The sequence below is a fragment of the Podarcis cretensis genome (genome assembly GCF_951804945.1).
Source record: "Podarcis cretensis genome assembly, chromosome: 1".
In the NCBI taxonomy this organism is placed as follows: domain Eukaryota; kingdom Metazoa; phylum Chordata; class Lepidosauria; order Squamata; family Lacertidae; genus Podarcis; species Podarcis cretensis.
The window spans coordinates 63,453,935-63,471,282 of NC_137170.1; the positions used below are offsets into that span (position 1 = coordinate 63,453,935).

The 17,348-nt window shown below is 41.6% G+C and overlaps 1 protein-coding gene across 3 annotated transcripts in view; it reads left to right on the top strand.

The window, feature by feature from the left end:
- The first annotated feature begins 11,059 nt into the window (after window positions 1-11,059).
- The window catches only part of LUZP2 (leucine zipper protein 2), a 310,191-nt gene continuing 303,902 nt past the window's right edge, over window positions 11,060-17,348 (top strand). For 2 of the 3 annotated variants that reach the window (XM_079969127.1, XM_079969125.1), the window contains exon 1: window positions 11,478-11,681. In XM_079969127.1, the coding sequence (XP_079825253.1) occupies window positions 11,620-11,681 (62 nt within the window). In that variant the 5' untranslated portion in view covers window positions 11,478-11,619. Of the gene's footprint in view, window positions 11,078-11,477; window positions 11,682-17,348 lie in introns of those variants that run through there. The other variant, XM_079969126.1, reaches the window with a different exon arrangement.

Genomic DNA, 17,348 nt, shown 5'->3' on the forward strand with positions numbered 1-17,348 from the left:
GGGTTCAAAGGGGTCCCCTGGGTCATCTAGTCCAACTGCTTGCAATGCAGGAATCACAGCTGAATCACCAGGCCACACACCATGATGGAGAACCAAGGGAAAGTGCAGGAAACTGTCTGCTTTCCAGATGCGCCTCACCACAGCTTCCTCCACCCAGACAGACCTGAGACAGCCGAATTGTCTGGTTAAAGACCACCCAGTTGTTCACTATCTGGTAACAAGGTGGAGTGCTCAGTGAGCTGCTCTTAGTGGAAGTAGTAATCAAGGTTGTCAGGAAGTAGCTTGACTACATCAAAGCCAGGAATGAAGGTTTCTTCTACTTCCTCATGAGCATCATTCAGATGTTCAAGGATGTGCTAATGTAGCTCGTTTTCCTCCAACCCAACCTGGAATGTCAGTGGAAAGGGCTTGTGAGAGCTCTGGGTGGGGGTGTTTGCCCTGTCTCCAAAGCAGCTGCCTTGCATAGTCTTGGGGCACAGGAAGAGACACTCAGCACCCTCAACATGTTTCATCTGCCCTCTCTTCCCTCCCCCAACACCTGCAGTAACTCAGCCAGCATAGCCAGGCCTTCTGGCTTGTCTCGCACTTTCTGAAACTGTGGACTCGGCTTTTGTTGTTGTTTAGTCGTTTAGTCGTGTCCCCATGGACCAGAGCACACCAGGCACTCCTGTCTTCCATTTGTTTGCCACCCCAAGCCCCTTTCAGAGGACAGGCACAATATACGTTTAATAAAGAATAGCTCCTCCTATACACAGTGATGTATTGGAACATATTATTTAAATTTCCTGTACTGGTATTATTCTGCTATGTTCCTTAAGAACTGCAAGGACACCATTAGGGAATTTGTAGAAGTAAATCAAGAGCTTCTAGATACTGCAGTCCTGGGTAAACATAAAGGAAAGGGTATAGCATCAGAAATATATAGGTATAATATCTAGAGGTTATGTTTGAAGCAGCATAGAAGACATGAATTTTCAGGATGACTCAGCAATGTAATTTTTGCTCAGCTGTGACCATTTACTTTTGTCTACTGAGAATTACCATAATTGCATGTGCTAAGTGCAGATAAGCATGCTGTTCAATATACAGTCTATACAAACTAAAGTCAACCCTCCATTTCCAGTTACTGTACCCATTAATTTAATGCCTGCCATTCTCTGTTGGCCAGGGGATTTTTTTTTTTTTTTTGAGGTATAGTAAAGACTGCAAAGAAGCTTGAAATTCAATGCAAAAAATAATTAGCTAGTATTAATGAGGTTTAAATGAGAAGTGTTAGAAATGGTTTTAGCTCCTCTTTCTCTTTAACAAACTATTAAGCAAAGAGAGGAAAAGAGAGAGAATTAGTAACAGTGTGAGTGTATAAAGGCCAGGCTGACCATCCATCCTTTTGTGGGACCACTCAGCCTCTCATGAGATGGAGGGTATGTCCACAACTTTCCAGGAGAAAATTCTAAAACTTTCAGATGACAGTAGGCTTCCCTTTAAAGGCAAGGTGGCTATGCTTCTTTCTCCTGTTTTCTTTTGTATTGTAAAGCTTTGCCATTGCTTCAGGCAACAAGTAGGCTGTCATCAGCAGCCCAGAGACATCCACTTGGAACATTCCATCCCAACTTGTATCAAAATTATACCACATCACAGTTTCATGCTCCTGGTGATGAATCCTATCTTTGGAGGGGTGGTGTCCCATTCATCCACGCAAAAAAATTATCCAGGCTGAATACAGCTCTAGCGGAAGCTGCATCTGAAGCCATAGAACGTTCTGGAGTTCTGAAGGTTTATGAGACTGTAGGAGGAGCTACTCTGGAGACCTGTGCAAAGAATCACTGAGGGAAGTGGGACGCTCTTTGGTTGTGTTCTCCAAAACCCACCTCTGGTTCCAGCTTGTCAATATCCTTCTTAAAATATGGTGTCATGGTGCCTCAAGCTGGACACAGTTCTCCAGGTATGGTCTGACCAAGGCAGAATAGAGCAGTACTATTACTTCCATTGATCTGGACACTTCCATTGACTCATGTTAAGCTTGTCTTCTACTGAGACACTTAAATCCTTTTCACATGAATGATCGACAACGATCAGATGTCCCCTTGTCTTATATTTGTGGAGCTGGTTAATCCTGCCTAAGTGCAGAACCTTACATTTGTCCCTTTCTAAGTTCCTTTTGTTAGTTTGAGCCCAGTTCTTTAATCTATTAAAGTCATCTTGAATCCCAGTTCTGTGTAGCATTAGCTACCCCTCACAGTCTGATGTCATCTGCAAATTTGATGAGAATCCCCTTAATTTCTTCATCGGAAAAGGCTGAACAACAATAGGCCCAGGACAGAGCTGTGCAGCACCCCACTTGACAGTCTTCCCCCCCCCCCCCCACGAATGATGAGAAACCATTAGTTAGCACCATTTGGGCAATGAATATGGGGTTAAGCATAACATGGTTGGAAGGTCGTCAAGGGTAGTGTGAGTGTCTATTTTTTCCCCCCATTAAGAATTTCTACAGTGCTCCCAGTTGCCCGTGGTTCCTGATCTGAAAAGAAACCCTTGGGTGGAGTCACCTTAAGGTATCTTTCCTAAGAATTTAATTGATGCACAGAGAGCTATGAGGTTGCCTACACAGTTCCTGAAAGCAGTGTGCTCACTGATCCTTTCTTCCACCTTTTAAAAAATTAATTCCCACACCGACTGCTTTAACTGTAGAGATGTGGTATGTAAGAATTCATTTGAGACAAAAGATTGTAATCTGCATCTCAGTTACTCTCAAAACCTACAATTAAATCAGTGAGGTCATCAGAGCAATTGGAGGACTGTGGCTTAATTTCTATGTAGGCATTGCCAATGTTCACCTTTGCTTACTGGCTACATTGTTATTGCCTACAAATGGAAGAGATTTTTTAAGTTCTATTTTTATCCTGATTTGAAGTAAGCTTGAAGCAAGCTTAACAAAAAAAAGCCCCACAATTTAAAAAATGTAACTTCCATTTTTAAAAGAAGTAGTATAACAGAAAATCAAAACATTGAAGAGAAAAATAAAACCAATAAGTATAATTGGCCTTTATGCTGACTTGACAAAAGGTGATCCAAGGCAGTGGAATACGAGAATACCCCACCCGTTGCCTTTTTAAAGTGCCCCCCACAACATAAAAACCCAGTTACCGTCAAAGTCTATACGGCTTCATCTATAAAGGACTGTAAGTTTCCAAGTCAACTCCACAGCCCTATACAAACATTCTTTCTTCCACACACTTGCCATTGTGTGAGGGGCACACACCCGTCACAACATACCCGGAGAGGAACATTTGCAGTGGGGACCCTGCAAGATCAAGACTCCACATCATATGGGGACCCTAGACAAAGAGAAAGGGGTCTCCACCACAAAACACAGATGAGAATGCAAAGGAAGGGAGGTCAGGAACCCACTCCTGCTTCCACTCCCAATACACAATGACAGTTACAGTAGCAGAACTAAATTCCACTGTGTTCATTCCACTTACTAGGGTGTAAGACTCAGGAACTTCAGTGAAATATGCTTCTGAGTAAAGCATGCCAAAAGAAGGCTTTCAGCAACCTTGGACCTAAACAAACAAATGAGACACAAGTAAGCTTCTCATTTTAATTTCCCAAACATGAGCATATTTTCCTCCCTACTAAGGCTGCTTGCACAGGCTCTTACGGTCGCTGAAAATTGAAAACAGAAGTCTCTCAGAAGCCTGATTTGTTGTGGAGAACTGGGTAACGGAACACTTCTTAACTTGCTTTATTCTGATAACGAACTCACTGCAATCCCATTTAAATTTATCTATTTTAAGAATCTCCTTATTGCTTGTGTTGCAGGTGGTGGTGGTCCTGTTGTTCATTAATTGATTGCTTTTCCCTTTTTTGCTCTTTTGATGTTTTTTGTGCTTTATTAGATTTCTAAATTGTAAGGACCATTCAACATAATGCCTAAGTCATGGAGTGTACAAAAAATATAAATAATAATTAGATTGCAAGCTTTGTTTTATGCCCTGCAACAGTCAGCACTTTGCAGCCAAATCGTTAGAACTAATGATCTGGTTAACAAATATTAGGTATAATTAACAACTGTCAAGACTTTGCTGCATTACCTTTGTTTTGAATTATTACTTCATTTGCACATTTTTAATTAGTATATGGAGATTGGAAGTTTTTTGGATTTTTTTTTAAAAAACTGTTTAATGTAGTAGTTCTTTTGAGCCATTTTGGGGAACAACCTCTTGTGTTTGAGATTGTGAGAGCACCTTGATAAACTGGTATTTTCTGTCCCAGATGACTTTATATTTATACTTTACAGGCAAAGTAGGAATGCCAGCATCTTGTCACCTCTCCATAATATACAACTAGTGTGCCTTTTGCTACTGCTTCTGCACAAATAATCTACTCCGGTAATTTCTGAATAAGCCATGCCATGCTCCTAAACAATGATGGTTGATTCACACATTACACTGTTAGCCACGTGCCCACCAGTGTTTGTAGCACTAAGCACCTTAAAGCAGCCTTTCTCTGCTTTGTGTCCTTCTGGTGCTGCTGGATCACAACTCCCATCATCCTTAGCCAGCATGGCCAATGGTCAGGGATGATGGGATTTGTAGTCCAACAACAACAGGCTGAGGGAGGCTTCCTTAAGGAATTCTGCCCACATATCCATTAACTGTGGAAAATGGTTCATAGTGTTTAGTGTTACTAATATTGATGAGCAAAAGTCAAGTGGTAGAAGGGTGCCTACCTTAAAAGCTTACAGCAGGGGTCAACCTGAGGACCTCATTCCTTTCTGGGTCATCTTCTGGGGACCACATGTCAGTGGTGGTTGGGGCCTGGGGCAAAAGATTGATGGAGCAATTACTTTTGTACAGTTGGCTTGTTTCTAGACACACCTCTTTTGAGCTCCATCCAAACAAGGAAGAGTCTGGGATACATCTCAGCCAGGCAAAATACTTGAGGGTGCAAAGCAAGGGCAGTGAGTGGCATGGGTTGGGGAGAGGAAGAGTGGCTGGAGATTGGGATAGTTTGAAGGGTCGGGGGAGGGAGATTGGGAACCCAGACCTGATTTTCCCCGTCCCTGGCTTATAGCATCATTGAATTCAAGAAGAGACATGTTGCATCAGGGGAAAGGACCATCTAAACCAGCATCCTTGTCTCCATGTGCCTGTTGGAAAACAGAAGAAACATCATCATTGAATGGGAAAGCATCAAATGGAAGCACTATCTTTTGTAAACCTCCCCACAAACACCCCTATTTGCAAAGCTCAGTTCATTTAAATCAGTCTTTCCTAAACTTGGGTCTCCAGCTGTTTTGAACTACAACTCCCATCATCCATAGCTAGCAAGAGCCAGTAGTCAGGAATGATGGGAATTGTAGTCCAAAACAGCTGGAAACCCAAGTTTGGGAAACACTGATTTAACTGGAGTAGTAGATAAGGTCTCCCAAAGTAACTATGCATTTGCGTTGGCTTGACTATAATTTGTCATTGTGGTTTATTTGAGGGACTAGGTTTTGACAGATGTAGTCAATGATACATTGATCTCAGAATCACTTCTCAGTGTGACATCCTGGTATGTTAAGGCCCATTACACTAAGCTGTGGTGACTAACCAGGTGCCTTATAAAATGTGGCAGCAGGACAGGGAAGAGGAAGCTTTCTTAAGTTTTGTCATCATTCTTTTTATTAATTGATTCCATAAAAGAAAATAAAAACTAACACATGTATAAAAAAGTCAGAATACAGAAAATAGAGAAAAAGAAGAATTACAGAAAAAAGGTAAATAAAAAATACACAAACTTATAATTTTCCCATTGACATTATTACATAGCCATCCCTTTCAAGACTTCCTTCAGCTTGTCCATAAATCATTCGAAGCAATAATCAGAGTCACGCGTTTCTCTGCTTATATTGTCATTGTGCCTATCTCTGTCTCCTATTTGCTTTAAACAATAACTCATAGTCTTTCACAGTGCGTCTCTAAGTCCCTTTAGCGTTGTTTGTCCCTCACTAATACATTCCAGATAATCCACGTACTTTCCCCAATCCTTGATGAACACTTGGTCTCTTACATACCTAATTTTTCCTGTTAATTTATCCAGCTCTGCGTAGTCCAACAGCTTAGATCTCCACTCCTCCACCATTGGTATTTCCTGCTGTTTCCACTTTTGGGCTAATACTACCTTTGCTGCTGCCACTGCATAATATACTATTCTACGGTCTTCTTTTTTTATCTCTTGCCCTAATATCCCTAGCAGGAAAATTTCTGATTTCTTTCTGAACGTATATTTTAAAATCTTCTTTAATTCAATGTATATTTTCTCCCAGAACTGTTTCACTCTTCCACACTCCCACCACATGTGGTAGAAGGAGCCCTCCTCATCTTTACATTTCCAACACCTTTTATCCATCTTGTACATTTTTGATAATTTCATCAGTGTTAGATACCACCTATAAAACATCTTCATGACATTTTCCTTTATCGTTATACACGCTGTAAAGTTTAGCCCCTCCTTCCAAAGCTCTTCCCAGTCTTCAAATTGTATGTTATGACCTACATCCCTTGCCCAGCGGATCATCACTGATTTGACTTCCTCATCGCCTAAGTTCCAGTCTAGCAGCATCCTATACATCTTAGATATAATTTTCACTTCATTATTTATTATCTCTGTTTGGAATTTGGAATCTTTTTCTGCATAGCCTCTTTCTTTAATATCTTTACTATACATCTGATTTACCTGGATATGGTGTAGCCAGTCATAGACATACTCCTTTACTTGTTCATACGATTTTAGCTTCCATTTCCCATCAACCTTGGTTAGCAACTGGCTATACGTTGCCCAGTTGCTTCTCATATTAATAGCCTTTATGCTCATTACTTCAAGAGGTGATAGCCAATGTGGTGTTTTCGGCTCTAACAGATTTTTGTATTTTTCCCATATTTCAATTAGCGGGCCTCTAAAAATATGATTTTCAAATCCCTTGTGTACTTTCCTTTTATTCTTCCATAAATAGGCATGCCAGCCGAATCTATTGTCGAAGCCCTCTAAATCGAGTAGCTCCGTGTTCGCCAACTTTACCCAATCCTTTATCCAGCAAAGGCATGAAGCCTCGTAGTACAGCTTTAAATCTGGCAGGGCAAAGCCCCCCTTTCCTTTATATCTGTCAATAATTTGAACTGAATTCTAGGTTTTTTGCCCTGCCATATGTATCTTGAGAGTATTCTTTGCCAGTCTTTAAAGATTTGGCTCCCCTTAATTATAGGGATGGTTTGGAATAGGAACATAAGTCTTGATAAGACATTCATCTTGATTGTATTAATCCTTCCCCAGAATGACAGTTTCAGCCCGAGGAAGCTTTCTTAAGTTTTAATCCCCCCTCTGAGAATATGTTTCTGTTGAGAGGCAAAACAGTGATTGAATTCAGAAATTAATCTTCCACTCGCCTTTCCCCCAAATGGCAAAACTTCCTCCCTTCACTCAAAAATAAATAAGTAAACATCACTCTGGATGTAAATGACAGAAGGTTGGTTTAATGGGCTGAAGGTGAGGTGCCTGGCAAGGTTGAAAGGTGAGGATCTGAGAGGTGGGCTTCCAGTAATAGGTCACCACATCACCATGGTAACACGACTGGCTCTGCCACGCAATATAAAGAAATTAAATATAAAAAAACACATTCTCACATTAATAGGGAACTGTGAAAAATCATGCTGAACTGAGTAGCTGCTATTCTATCTGCTGTAGTTATGGAATAGTGAGGAAAAAGTGAAATATATCAAATATGGTCTTTTTTTTATCAATATGCACACTCTCATTTCTCAATAGAACACACCCTCAAACTATGACTAGAACGTGGGTGTATTTGTGACAAAATTTGTGATAAAAATCCCTTAAAGATCAGATGGTGTGTAGAGAACCAAGGTTGGACATTCAGCTTCAGTTTAGACTTAAATCTGCCAAACCTGGACTGATTCAGGTTTCTGATCTAAGCCCCTATTCTAGTTTATAAATGAGTACTAATTAGGGAACTCTGTTAGCAGCTAGTGCAGGAGGGGAAATTGGTGAAAATCTCTCTTCTCTCCCTCCCAACACTTTCCTTTTGCTAGAAGGAACATTCTGAACTATCCACTCAAGGGTTGCTACCTCTGGTGAGAGCAAACTCTGGAGCCAATCCACCATGGTCGCATCTATGTATCTACGTATCTATGTCACCATTACAGCTGTCATTGGGGCCTTCCACACATACAGTTTGTAGCACTCTAGCTGTTTGTCAGAGACATGGCCGGCAGAGTGGAATCTACAGAGGGGGAGGAAAACAGAAACTTGGTTCTTTCACATAAGGAAAGTGAGATAAGCCCCTCTCACTCTGGAATGCTGCCTGTAAGTTTTCGCAGCAGCACAGAGATGAAGGAGCAGGATGCAGGTGGTAGGAGGGAGTTGATTTCAACTCCAGAGGAGGAGGAATGGGCCGCACCTGAGTCTCCAAGAAGTAGGAGGCGGAGCAAGCGATTAGAACAAAGGAGGACCCTCAGGAAGCGGGGGATGGACTTGGCGTGTATCTGGCGTGTATGTGAAATTGTAGTGGACCATTCACACCACTGATGTTACTCAAACCACAAATCCCAAGCACCATCCATAATGTGAGACATTGTAGAAACCAACATTTCACACTGAACAACATTGTGGAACCATGCTGGAACGTTCACAAATGTCAGGTTTTTTGAGAGAGAAGAAAAGGTCGCTTGATAGCTACAGTAATCTGAAAAAGCAATGAAATGATTGATGACGTTAAGTTGGAAGCAGGCAGGAAAATCCTGTAGCTATAGCACAGGGCAGTCCAACTTTTCATACCAAGTGGGCTGCAAGAGTACTTTGACACAGAGCTAATGGGTCACACCCTGCCTTGTTGCATGGGCGGGGGAACAAGGCCAAGATTTGACAGCCCTCCCAGCCCATGCACTGCCTTTACAAAGCCAGCTAAGTGAGGACTTTAGGAGCCTGTTGGAGCCCTCACACCTCCTTCCCAAAGTCCAGCATCCTTCCCTCTGGGGAAGGCAGCACAAGAGTTGTGGGTGGGTTGTGCATCAAATGTTGCTGAGGGCTGCAAAAGGAGGCCTCAGGGGCCATATGTGGCCCTCAGACTATGTATTGGACCACCCTGCTATAGCTTTACAAATGTTACATATGGAGGGCCCTTCTGTACCAAACCAGTATTTCAATAATGTAGTACATTTCAAAACACCTCTCTATGTATAATGCAGCAATGCATGGAGCCATGTTGTTCCAGTATAGTGGGCTATTTTAAATGTCTTTGGTTGGATCCAAACTGCCTCCCAAGAACAGAAGGGCTGTTTCCATCAGTGGAAGGCATCTGATTCAGTGGATGAGTCCTTCTGGTAGCAGGAGGGAAAGTTATTTCCCTTGATTCTGCCTTGCTGAAATCTGTTTCAGAGCATTGGGGGACCTTTTGGAACAGTGAAGGATGTGGCTCAGGAAAAGGAGACAAAATTGGTGCCAGTCTCTCTTCCATTCCATCCCTGCCACCTTCTGCTGGCAGGAGCATCTGAGCAGAACTACACTCCAGGGAAGAGGGATGTTGCCTCCAGTGTGAGCAAACTCTGGATCCAATCCACTGAGGTTGCCATCACATTGCTTTTCAAATAGCAGAGGCATACAGTTAGGATCCTGTGAGCACACACAGGGGACAGCACATCAAGGGCATGGGTCCCTTGAACCTGAATCTCTACCTTTATGCCAGGGCAAAATCATTTAAATACAAAAAGGGAAATAGTTTATATTAGCACCATTCACTGTGAAGGGTATATATCCATTTCCGCATCATAAATATGAAAACAGGGGGCTGATTCAGACCTTCCAAGTGTCCCTATTTTCCAGAGATGTCCCTGATTTAGAGAAGCCATCCCGGTTACTGATTTGATCCCGGAATGTCCCACTTTTCCTTAGGATGTCCCTATTTTCATTGGAGAAAAGTTGGAGGGTATGGAGTTATTCAACCTTCAAGTCTTCTGAAGGAAATCCTGTTTGGGGGATGGTTTTTTTTAAAAAATGTTTTATTATGTTTTTATATATGTTGGAAGCTGCCCAGTAATATGTGTGGAATATAAATAGTAAAATTATCATTATGGGATGGGACTTCCCTATTTTCAATGGAAACATGTTGGAGGGTATGCTGATTCTGTTTGAATTTTTCTACAATGTTTATTTGCAACGACACCTTGCCATTTGACTATGCATGCCCCGTTCACAATTAATTACCATGTGTGCATTTTGCCATTTAAACTGAATTAGCTTCTAGTTAGCATGTTTATAGCTGAAGGTTGCCAAATATTTCCTTTCCTAATCTGCCAGAGGGTGAAAAGAAAGAAGCATAGGTTGAATCTGGGAAGCTTTTGTCTGTAATGTATTGCCACTGTATGATGTATCAAACCATTTTAAATCTTTCTGATGCGTTCTGCATGAGCAATTATGTATTCAGCCAACTGAACTCTCCTTTCTTATGACCCATGTAACCGCCTTCACTTTCCAGAACAAGCTGTTCTCATTTCATGTAACTGCATTATGCTTTAAATTCTGCATTTCTGTCATACCTTAAAATCTGGGAATCTATTGCCTATCAAAGAGTGGAGTTTTATTTATGTGTCTTGGGAGTGAAGGGCATTCAGGACTTTTACACTTCTGTCAAAAACAGTTTGCCTGTAAAAGATGAGGGCCATCATGTAAAGAATTTAACCTCTTTCAGAACACGCACACACAACTTAATGAAGTGTGTGACATTTATGCCAACTGTTGGGCTTTTTTCTTAATTAAATGACATATAGAGAGAAAAAACATAAGGCACACAAACACAGAAAGCATAAATTTGAATGGTCCCTCAAATAGGTGCCTCAGGACTTTGTGGCATCTCAGGGTCTTTAGAGTGCCAGTAACATTTCAGTATATCTTTTGGGGTGCATTTTTACTTCATTCGTTCCGGTGCCAACTCCCTTGCCACCAAGATTTGCACTTCTAATTGGTGCAATAACTTCCATTTCTAACTGAGCGGAGTACAGCCTTCGTATGCACAGTGCATGAGGTTAATTTGAAACTTGTCTGTTAATTTAAAGAAACCTGACCTGTGTTCTACATTGCAAATCCTGTTGAGTGATGCAACTTTAATTCTAACAACAGACAGATTTTGCGTCTGTGTGCTTTTCCCTTGATATCATTTTTAAGGCAAAGGTGATGTGCACTCCTAGCCTGGGAGCTAAGTAGCATCCACGGTGCTCTCACTTCCCTCCCTAGTTGCCACTTAAACTGCTAGTAATAACAAATCCTTCAGGACATCAATAGAGTCGCTGTGTTGAATAATCGCAGGCTATCAGGCAGGAGGCTTGCAGCAGCAGCTCCATTGCCTGTGACATCACTCCTGAAGCTCAAACCCCACTCTAAGCAGCCTTCATTAGTCAGCGTGTTGGTCTGTCTGCTTTTTCCAGATCTACAGACCGTCACACGCGGGAGCAGGCTCTTTGCAGAGGAAGGACTTTGGGAATCAGAAGCTCTGGGAGAGACGGCGGAATAAAGAAGGGAGGGAGAGCGGCAGCGAGCCCCAGAGAACGCAACAGACACACTTACAATATGAAATTCATCCTGCCTCGTTACTTGCTGTCCCTTTTCCCTGTTCTGGTTCTCAGCACCAGGTGAGTGCACAGATCTCTGACTTTGGAATGTGTTTGAGAAGCAGTTAAGGTGCATTTTTTTAAGCTTGATTTTCATTCCGGCTTCTCTCATGCTTCTAAGTTCAGGGAGCACCTTTTCTTGAACTGATTCCAGGGTAGGTTTTCGTTTCATGTTTCTCCTCTCTCTCTCTCTCTCTCTCTCTCTCTCTCTCTCTCTCTCTCTCTCTCTCTCTCTCTCACACACACACACACACACACACACACACGTCTTTGATTCTGGGTCATTTCCTAGTTAGTCCAGTCCATCCATCTCCTTAGCTGGTAACAGGGAAACTGCGAGCTCTACAATGACCCAAACGCTTTTGTGATGAAGCAAAACTGTTCCTGACGTCCAGTATAGCTGTAGCAATTTTGCATGTGTTCCAGTGGAAATAAAGCTAAAGAAATGGGAATGGAGAACGTGGATTTCTGATGTTATGAGATCTGAGCTGGAAAATAGAATGCCAAAGCCTGGAACAGTTTTATTGCAGTGGGAGTTTTACAATTGAAAGATAACAGTGTTCAGTCTTTCTGTTTGTATTTGTGAATGGCATGAGCCTGGAATGGCATCGGGATGGCAGGGGTAATATTTTAAAGTTCCAGAAATATAGGAATCTCCCAGTGTGTTGGCATCAAATCAACAAAAGGTTTTGAGTTTTCAATTTTGGGCATCACAGTTTGAGATCTATGGAGAACATTTATTCCTGAGTCAGGTGCAGCATGTCCTGCAGCCGGTACACATAGCATGTGCAGTAAATCAGATCTTAAGGGATGACACTCTGTCTCACAGCCACATTGCACACAGATTGAAAGTTAATACTGTGTGCAGAGTAGGATCTGTTTGAGTAAAGACCTCTTCCGACGTCTTGCTGTCAGTGCATGGCTTTCAATTTCCTGGTGCTTATAAACAAGAAAATGACAACCTCCTGCTATGTTGGCTATTAAGTACCTTGTAAACTTTTAAGTCCCAAGAGAAGGTAAAAAGCCATGTACCCACGCCTAGGCATGTCTCAGAGAATTGCCCATATCCCTTTATGATTAAGTTTTGCTTTCCTGCAAGGTTTCTCCAGCAGTGGAATTGAAGAAGCTTTCTATTCTGGGCTCTAAGTGTACTGTCACTTAAACAAGATTACTCACTAAACAGTTGGGTTTTCAGATGTAATCCACCTGAGCAAGAGTGCCTGCCAATTGCAGGTGTAACTGAGAAGGAAGGGTCAAAGAAGTAGGGAGAGAAGCAGCAGGACCACAGATAGTTTTGTGCTGAGATGTGCCAGGACTTCTTACTCAGCTGTCTACACTTTTAAAGAAGTTGTAATTTTAGGTTCTGCCCTGCTCAGCCAGTAATGAATCCCTCAGATGCTCTTTGATGGACCATGCAATTCTCTTTGAAGCCTTGCGTTGCAATTTGCTAATTATCTGAGGCTCTGTTTTGACTTACCGAGTAGATCTTGGAAATATCCTGTTAGTATGAAAGTCTCTGTCAATTCAGGCTGCTGATTTGGTGGCTAAACTGTATGTGCTTTGCCAAATGACACAGGAGTTAAATTCAAATGGAGGCTTGAGATGGAAAAAGCAACTCACCAAGAGATAAAAGTTTGCATCTTAAATGGGCTTTTGATTGAAGTGCTTTTATAGCTGAGTTGATGGCTGCCAACTTATCTCCTGTTTACAAAGAACAGAAAAGGAAAGGCATATTTGCATTTCCGTATGTTTTCAAAATTTGAATAGATTTCCTGAAAGAAAATGAGATCAGAGTATCAGCTGCTGTAACCTAGAAACTTGGCCAATAAACTTTGAAAGGATGTCATTAAAAAGGTTGTCACATAAACCTCTTTGCCTATGAAGTATATCAATGGTAAACAATTTTCTTCTTCTCTGGACTTACCTTGGAGTAAGCCCCACTGAATTCAGTGTGACTTGCTTCTGAGTAGACATGGTTAGACTTGCAGCTTTAGATTACAAAACTGGAAAAATATACTTGAGTGTCCACTCCACCTCCATTAGTGTAACTTTCAGACTTGAACTCAACTTGCAGATACTTCTGAAATGCATGTTAGCTTCATTCTTTTCTGGTGATATTGAAAAGATATACCAATGTGTGCAAATCACCAACCAGTCATTGATTACATATCAGTGAGTACTGATTTACAAGTAACTTCCTTTTAGAACTGTTGTTGTTGTTGTTGTTATACGACTAAACAACAACAACAAGTTATTGTGAAGCTTCCACTAGGGTTTTGAACCTGCACTGGAAGCCACAGAGATTTGCAGCTCCAAGAGAAAGTGATTTTTTAAAAATAACGTAGGATTTATTTGGGCTCTTAATGAATGCTTAACAGAAAGAAACAAGAGTTGATTGATACTGCATTGCTGCTGGAAGCATGTTAAGAGATGAGACTTTATTGGGAATGCCCATAATTACACAAGAGGAGTGAGAGGGAGGAGACAGTAGACAAATTGGCTCTGGGAACTAATTGGAAGTTGCCTTCTAAAGCATTAGTTTTAGGGTGCATATAATTTGAAACAAAGCTTCACCAGGGGGCATTTGTATGTTACATTTTACATTTTGATTTTGAATCCTAACTTTTGGAGAATGTATTTTTGAAGTTACCCTCTTGTTTTGTGTTAAATATTGGCATGATTCAATGACAGTAATTCGGGAGGCTGTTGGAAGTCAGCATATGGGGTGGTATTTTGGTAATGTGGTAACTCTGAAGAACTATGGGTATGGCCCCGTAGGGACTTCTCTGCAGCCACCTTGTCCTTGCAAAGCTGTGAGTGCAATAGGGTGTACACAGCCTTCTGTTGGTTTTTCTCTTGTAGGATTTAGCCAGTGATATTTCTCCTGTAATTTATTCTAGAAGAATGTCATTGAGTTTGTAGCATCTAAGATTGTTCCTTGCTAACATATGGTTAATGCTCAGGCAATTGCCCAAGCTGAGAAGGTTTGCAAGAACAGTTGCTGTAGTGAAGATGGGAATCTATTATCCTGCTGTGTGAAACTGCTTAGCTCAGGCATAGCTAAAGCCACGAGTGCTTTGAGATTTCTTTAGAAGTATTTTCCTGTCAACTTGTCATGGACACAGAACAATCTTCATTTCTTGTATTTACCAGCACTAGAATCAGTGGACAGTCCACTTGATTGGCGGGTGAGGGGAGGATGCAGACAGTTAAGCTAAAGTTTACCATTCTTATTCCTTGGGGTGGGGGTTATCCCCATTTCTGTGTGTGTGTTTATGAAGAGGAGTATATTTTAAAATAAGTATGCATTCTGTATGCATTTTTTCAGGTATAACTTATTTCCTTTTCTAAATTGTATTTTTCCCATGAGCAAAGTAGAATAATCACAATCAAAGTTCTGGATTTCAGTACCTTGAAACTGCTGGTGGCCAAATCATGAGTCATGATTTGAGTCTTCTGATCTAAGTCTTCAACTGGGGCTTTATCAGTAAAATGGAAGCTAGGTCAAAATAATAAAAAAAAGCTGTACTCTCAAGCTCTCTTGCCTAAAACAGCCTTTGCCAACCTGGTGCATGCCAAATATTTTACACTTAGAGGCCCCATCAGCCCAGCCAGAACATACCTACCTAAGAGTAAATGTTTGCAGAAAGAGACATTCTGTAAGATGTGCTGTCAGAAATCTATCTGGTGGAAAGTCATTGGGGATTGTTCTTCCTTCCCAGCCTCCAGGCATACTGGGTCAAGTAAGCAGCACTGCGGCATCCCAATACACGCTCCTTTGTATCTTTTCACCTTTCACTGCCATCGCTTTGATAGTTGTAAATAGGGATACAGAAGTTGTCTATGTATTGTGTGCTTCTTTGAGTTGCAACCTGACCGACACTTTTGAAATCATGGGAGTTGGTATCTCAAGGACTACCAGCTCCTATGTAAATATGCTCAAATGGTCATTATCTAAAGCCCTCCTCTGGATGCTCCTGTTTTCTGAGGCAAGGCTAGGTATGAGGCAAGTGGAAAAAGCACTTTTTCCGTGATGGCACCCCATTTTTGGGGACTCTGACACACACCATATAATTTTTTAGTTCCTACCAACTAAGTGAGCCTAAAGCGCATCCCAATTGTGAGCTAGCTTAGCTGTGGCTCGTGCTAACTTTCCTCAGTTTTGCTCTGTTGTTCAATAAATGCAAATACATATAAAAAAAATGAGAGCACATCTCCAGTGACTTCATTCCAAAAGCAACCAAACCCAGGAAACCTTTGAAAGCCCTGAAACTTTTTCACCAGCTAGGAAAATTGGGGTACACATAACAATGCCCTCTTTTTAACACTTTACTTCAGCTCTAACATTTGCAGGCACATGAATTACTTGAGCTCATAGAACAGTAGGCTGTGATTTTGTAGTGAGCCAGTAGGAATCACATCCTAATCACTCTAAGCAATTTATTTTCTAGCTGGCAGTCCAGTGGGTCAAATCATTCCAAGTAGTATAGTTTAACTGTCTTATGGATTGTAGCTTTTCTTAAACAACTTCACTGGTATGGTTGTGGACTTTTCCAATAGCCCTACAACCATGAAATAATTTTTAGTGAAGCTGTATTGATGTAGCTTTTGAAGTATCCTTCTCAGCAAATAATTCTTAGGATCACAAGTTAATATACTGGCTAAGTGGAGAGTACAGCATTAACAAAAGCAATTTGCTGGGCGGTACAGAGCCACTACTCTAGCCTTCCTGCAGGAACCTTGTTGCTTACCAGGAGAGAGAGGGGTGAGACAGCAGGGAGGTCTGTGTGGTGCAAACATGGCAGCAGACCCAACTTGGTACTTCTGTCATTGCTTGTGCATGGTGCTGAGCCACCTGCTGGGAAGTTTGTGTAGCAGGTTTGCCTTTACCCAATTAGCTGCTTCTGAGCAGTAAGGACCCCAGAATACTTTCAGACTTCCAACGCAGATCTCTGACCCTCTACTCTTACACTATGTGCATTGTTGAAAAAGAATGCTTGCAAGTATTAAAAGTTTTACGAGGCCAGGCAGATACTGCTTCTAATCCAGTATTCTGGTAGCTTGTTGTTGTTTAGTCGTTTAGTTGTGTCCGACTCTTTGTGACCCCATTGACCAGAGCACTCCTGTCTTTCACTGCCTCCTGCAGTTTGGTCAAACTCATGTTTGTATTTTCGAGAACACTGTCCAACCATCTTGTCCTCTCTCATCCCCTTCTCCTTGTGCCCTCAATCTTTCCCAACATCAGGGTCTTTTCCAGGGAGTCTTCTCTTCTCATGAAGTGGCCAAAGTGCTGGAGCCTCAGCTTCAGGATCTGTCCTTCCAGTGAGCACTCAGCTGATTTCCTTCAGAATGGATAGGTTTGATCTTCTTGCAGTCCATGGGACTCTCAAGAGTCTTCTCCAGTGCCATAATTCAAAAGCATCAATTCTTTGGCGATCAGCCTTCTTTATGGTCCTGCTCTCACTCCCATACATCACTACTGGGAAAACCATGGCTTTAACTATACGGACCTTTGTTGGCAAGGTGGTGTCTCTGCTTTTTAAGATGCTGTCTAGGTTTGTCATCGCCTTTCTCCCAATAAGCAGGCATCTTTTAATTTCGTGACTACTGGTAGCTTATAACAAGAAATTAAAGTTGATATACATATGTCAAAAGTCTGTTCCCCCAAACTTTTCAGTTTATAGGCAT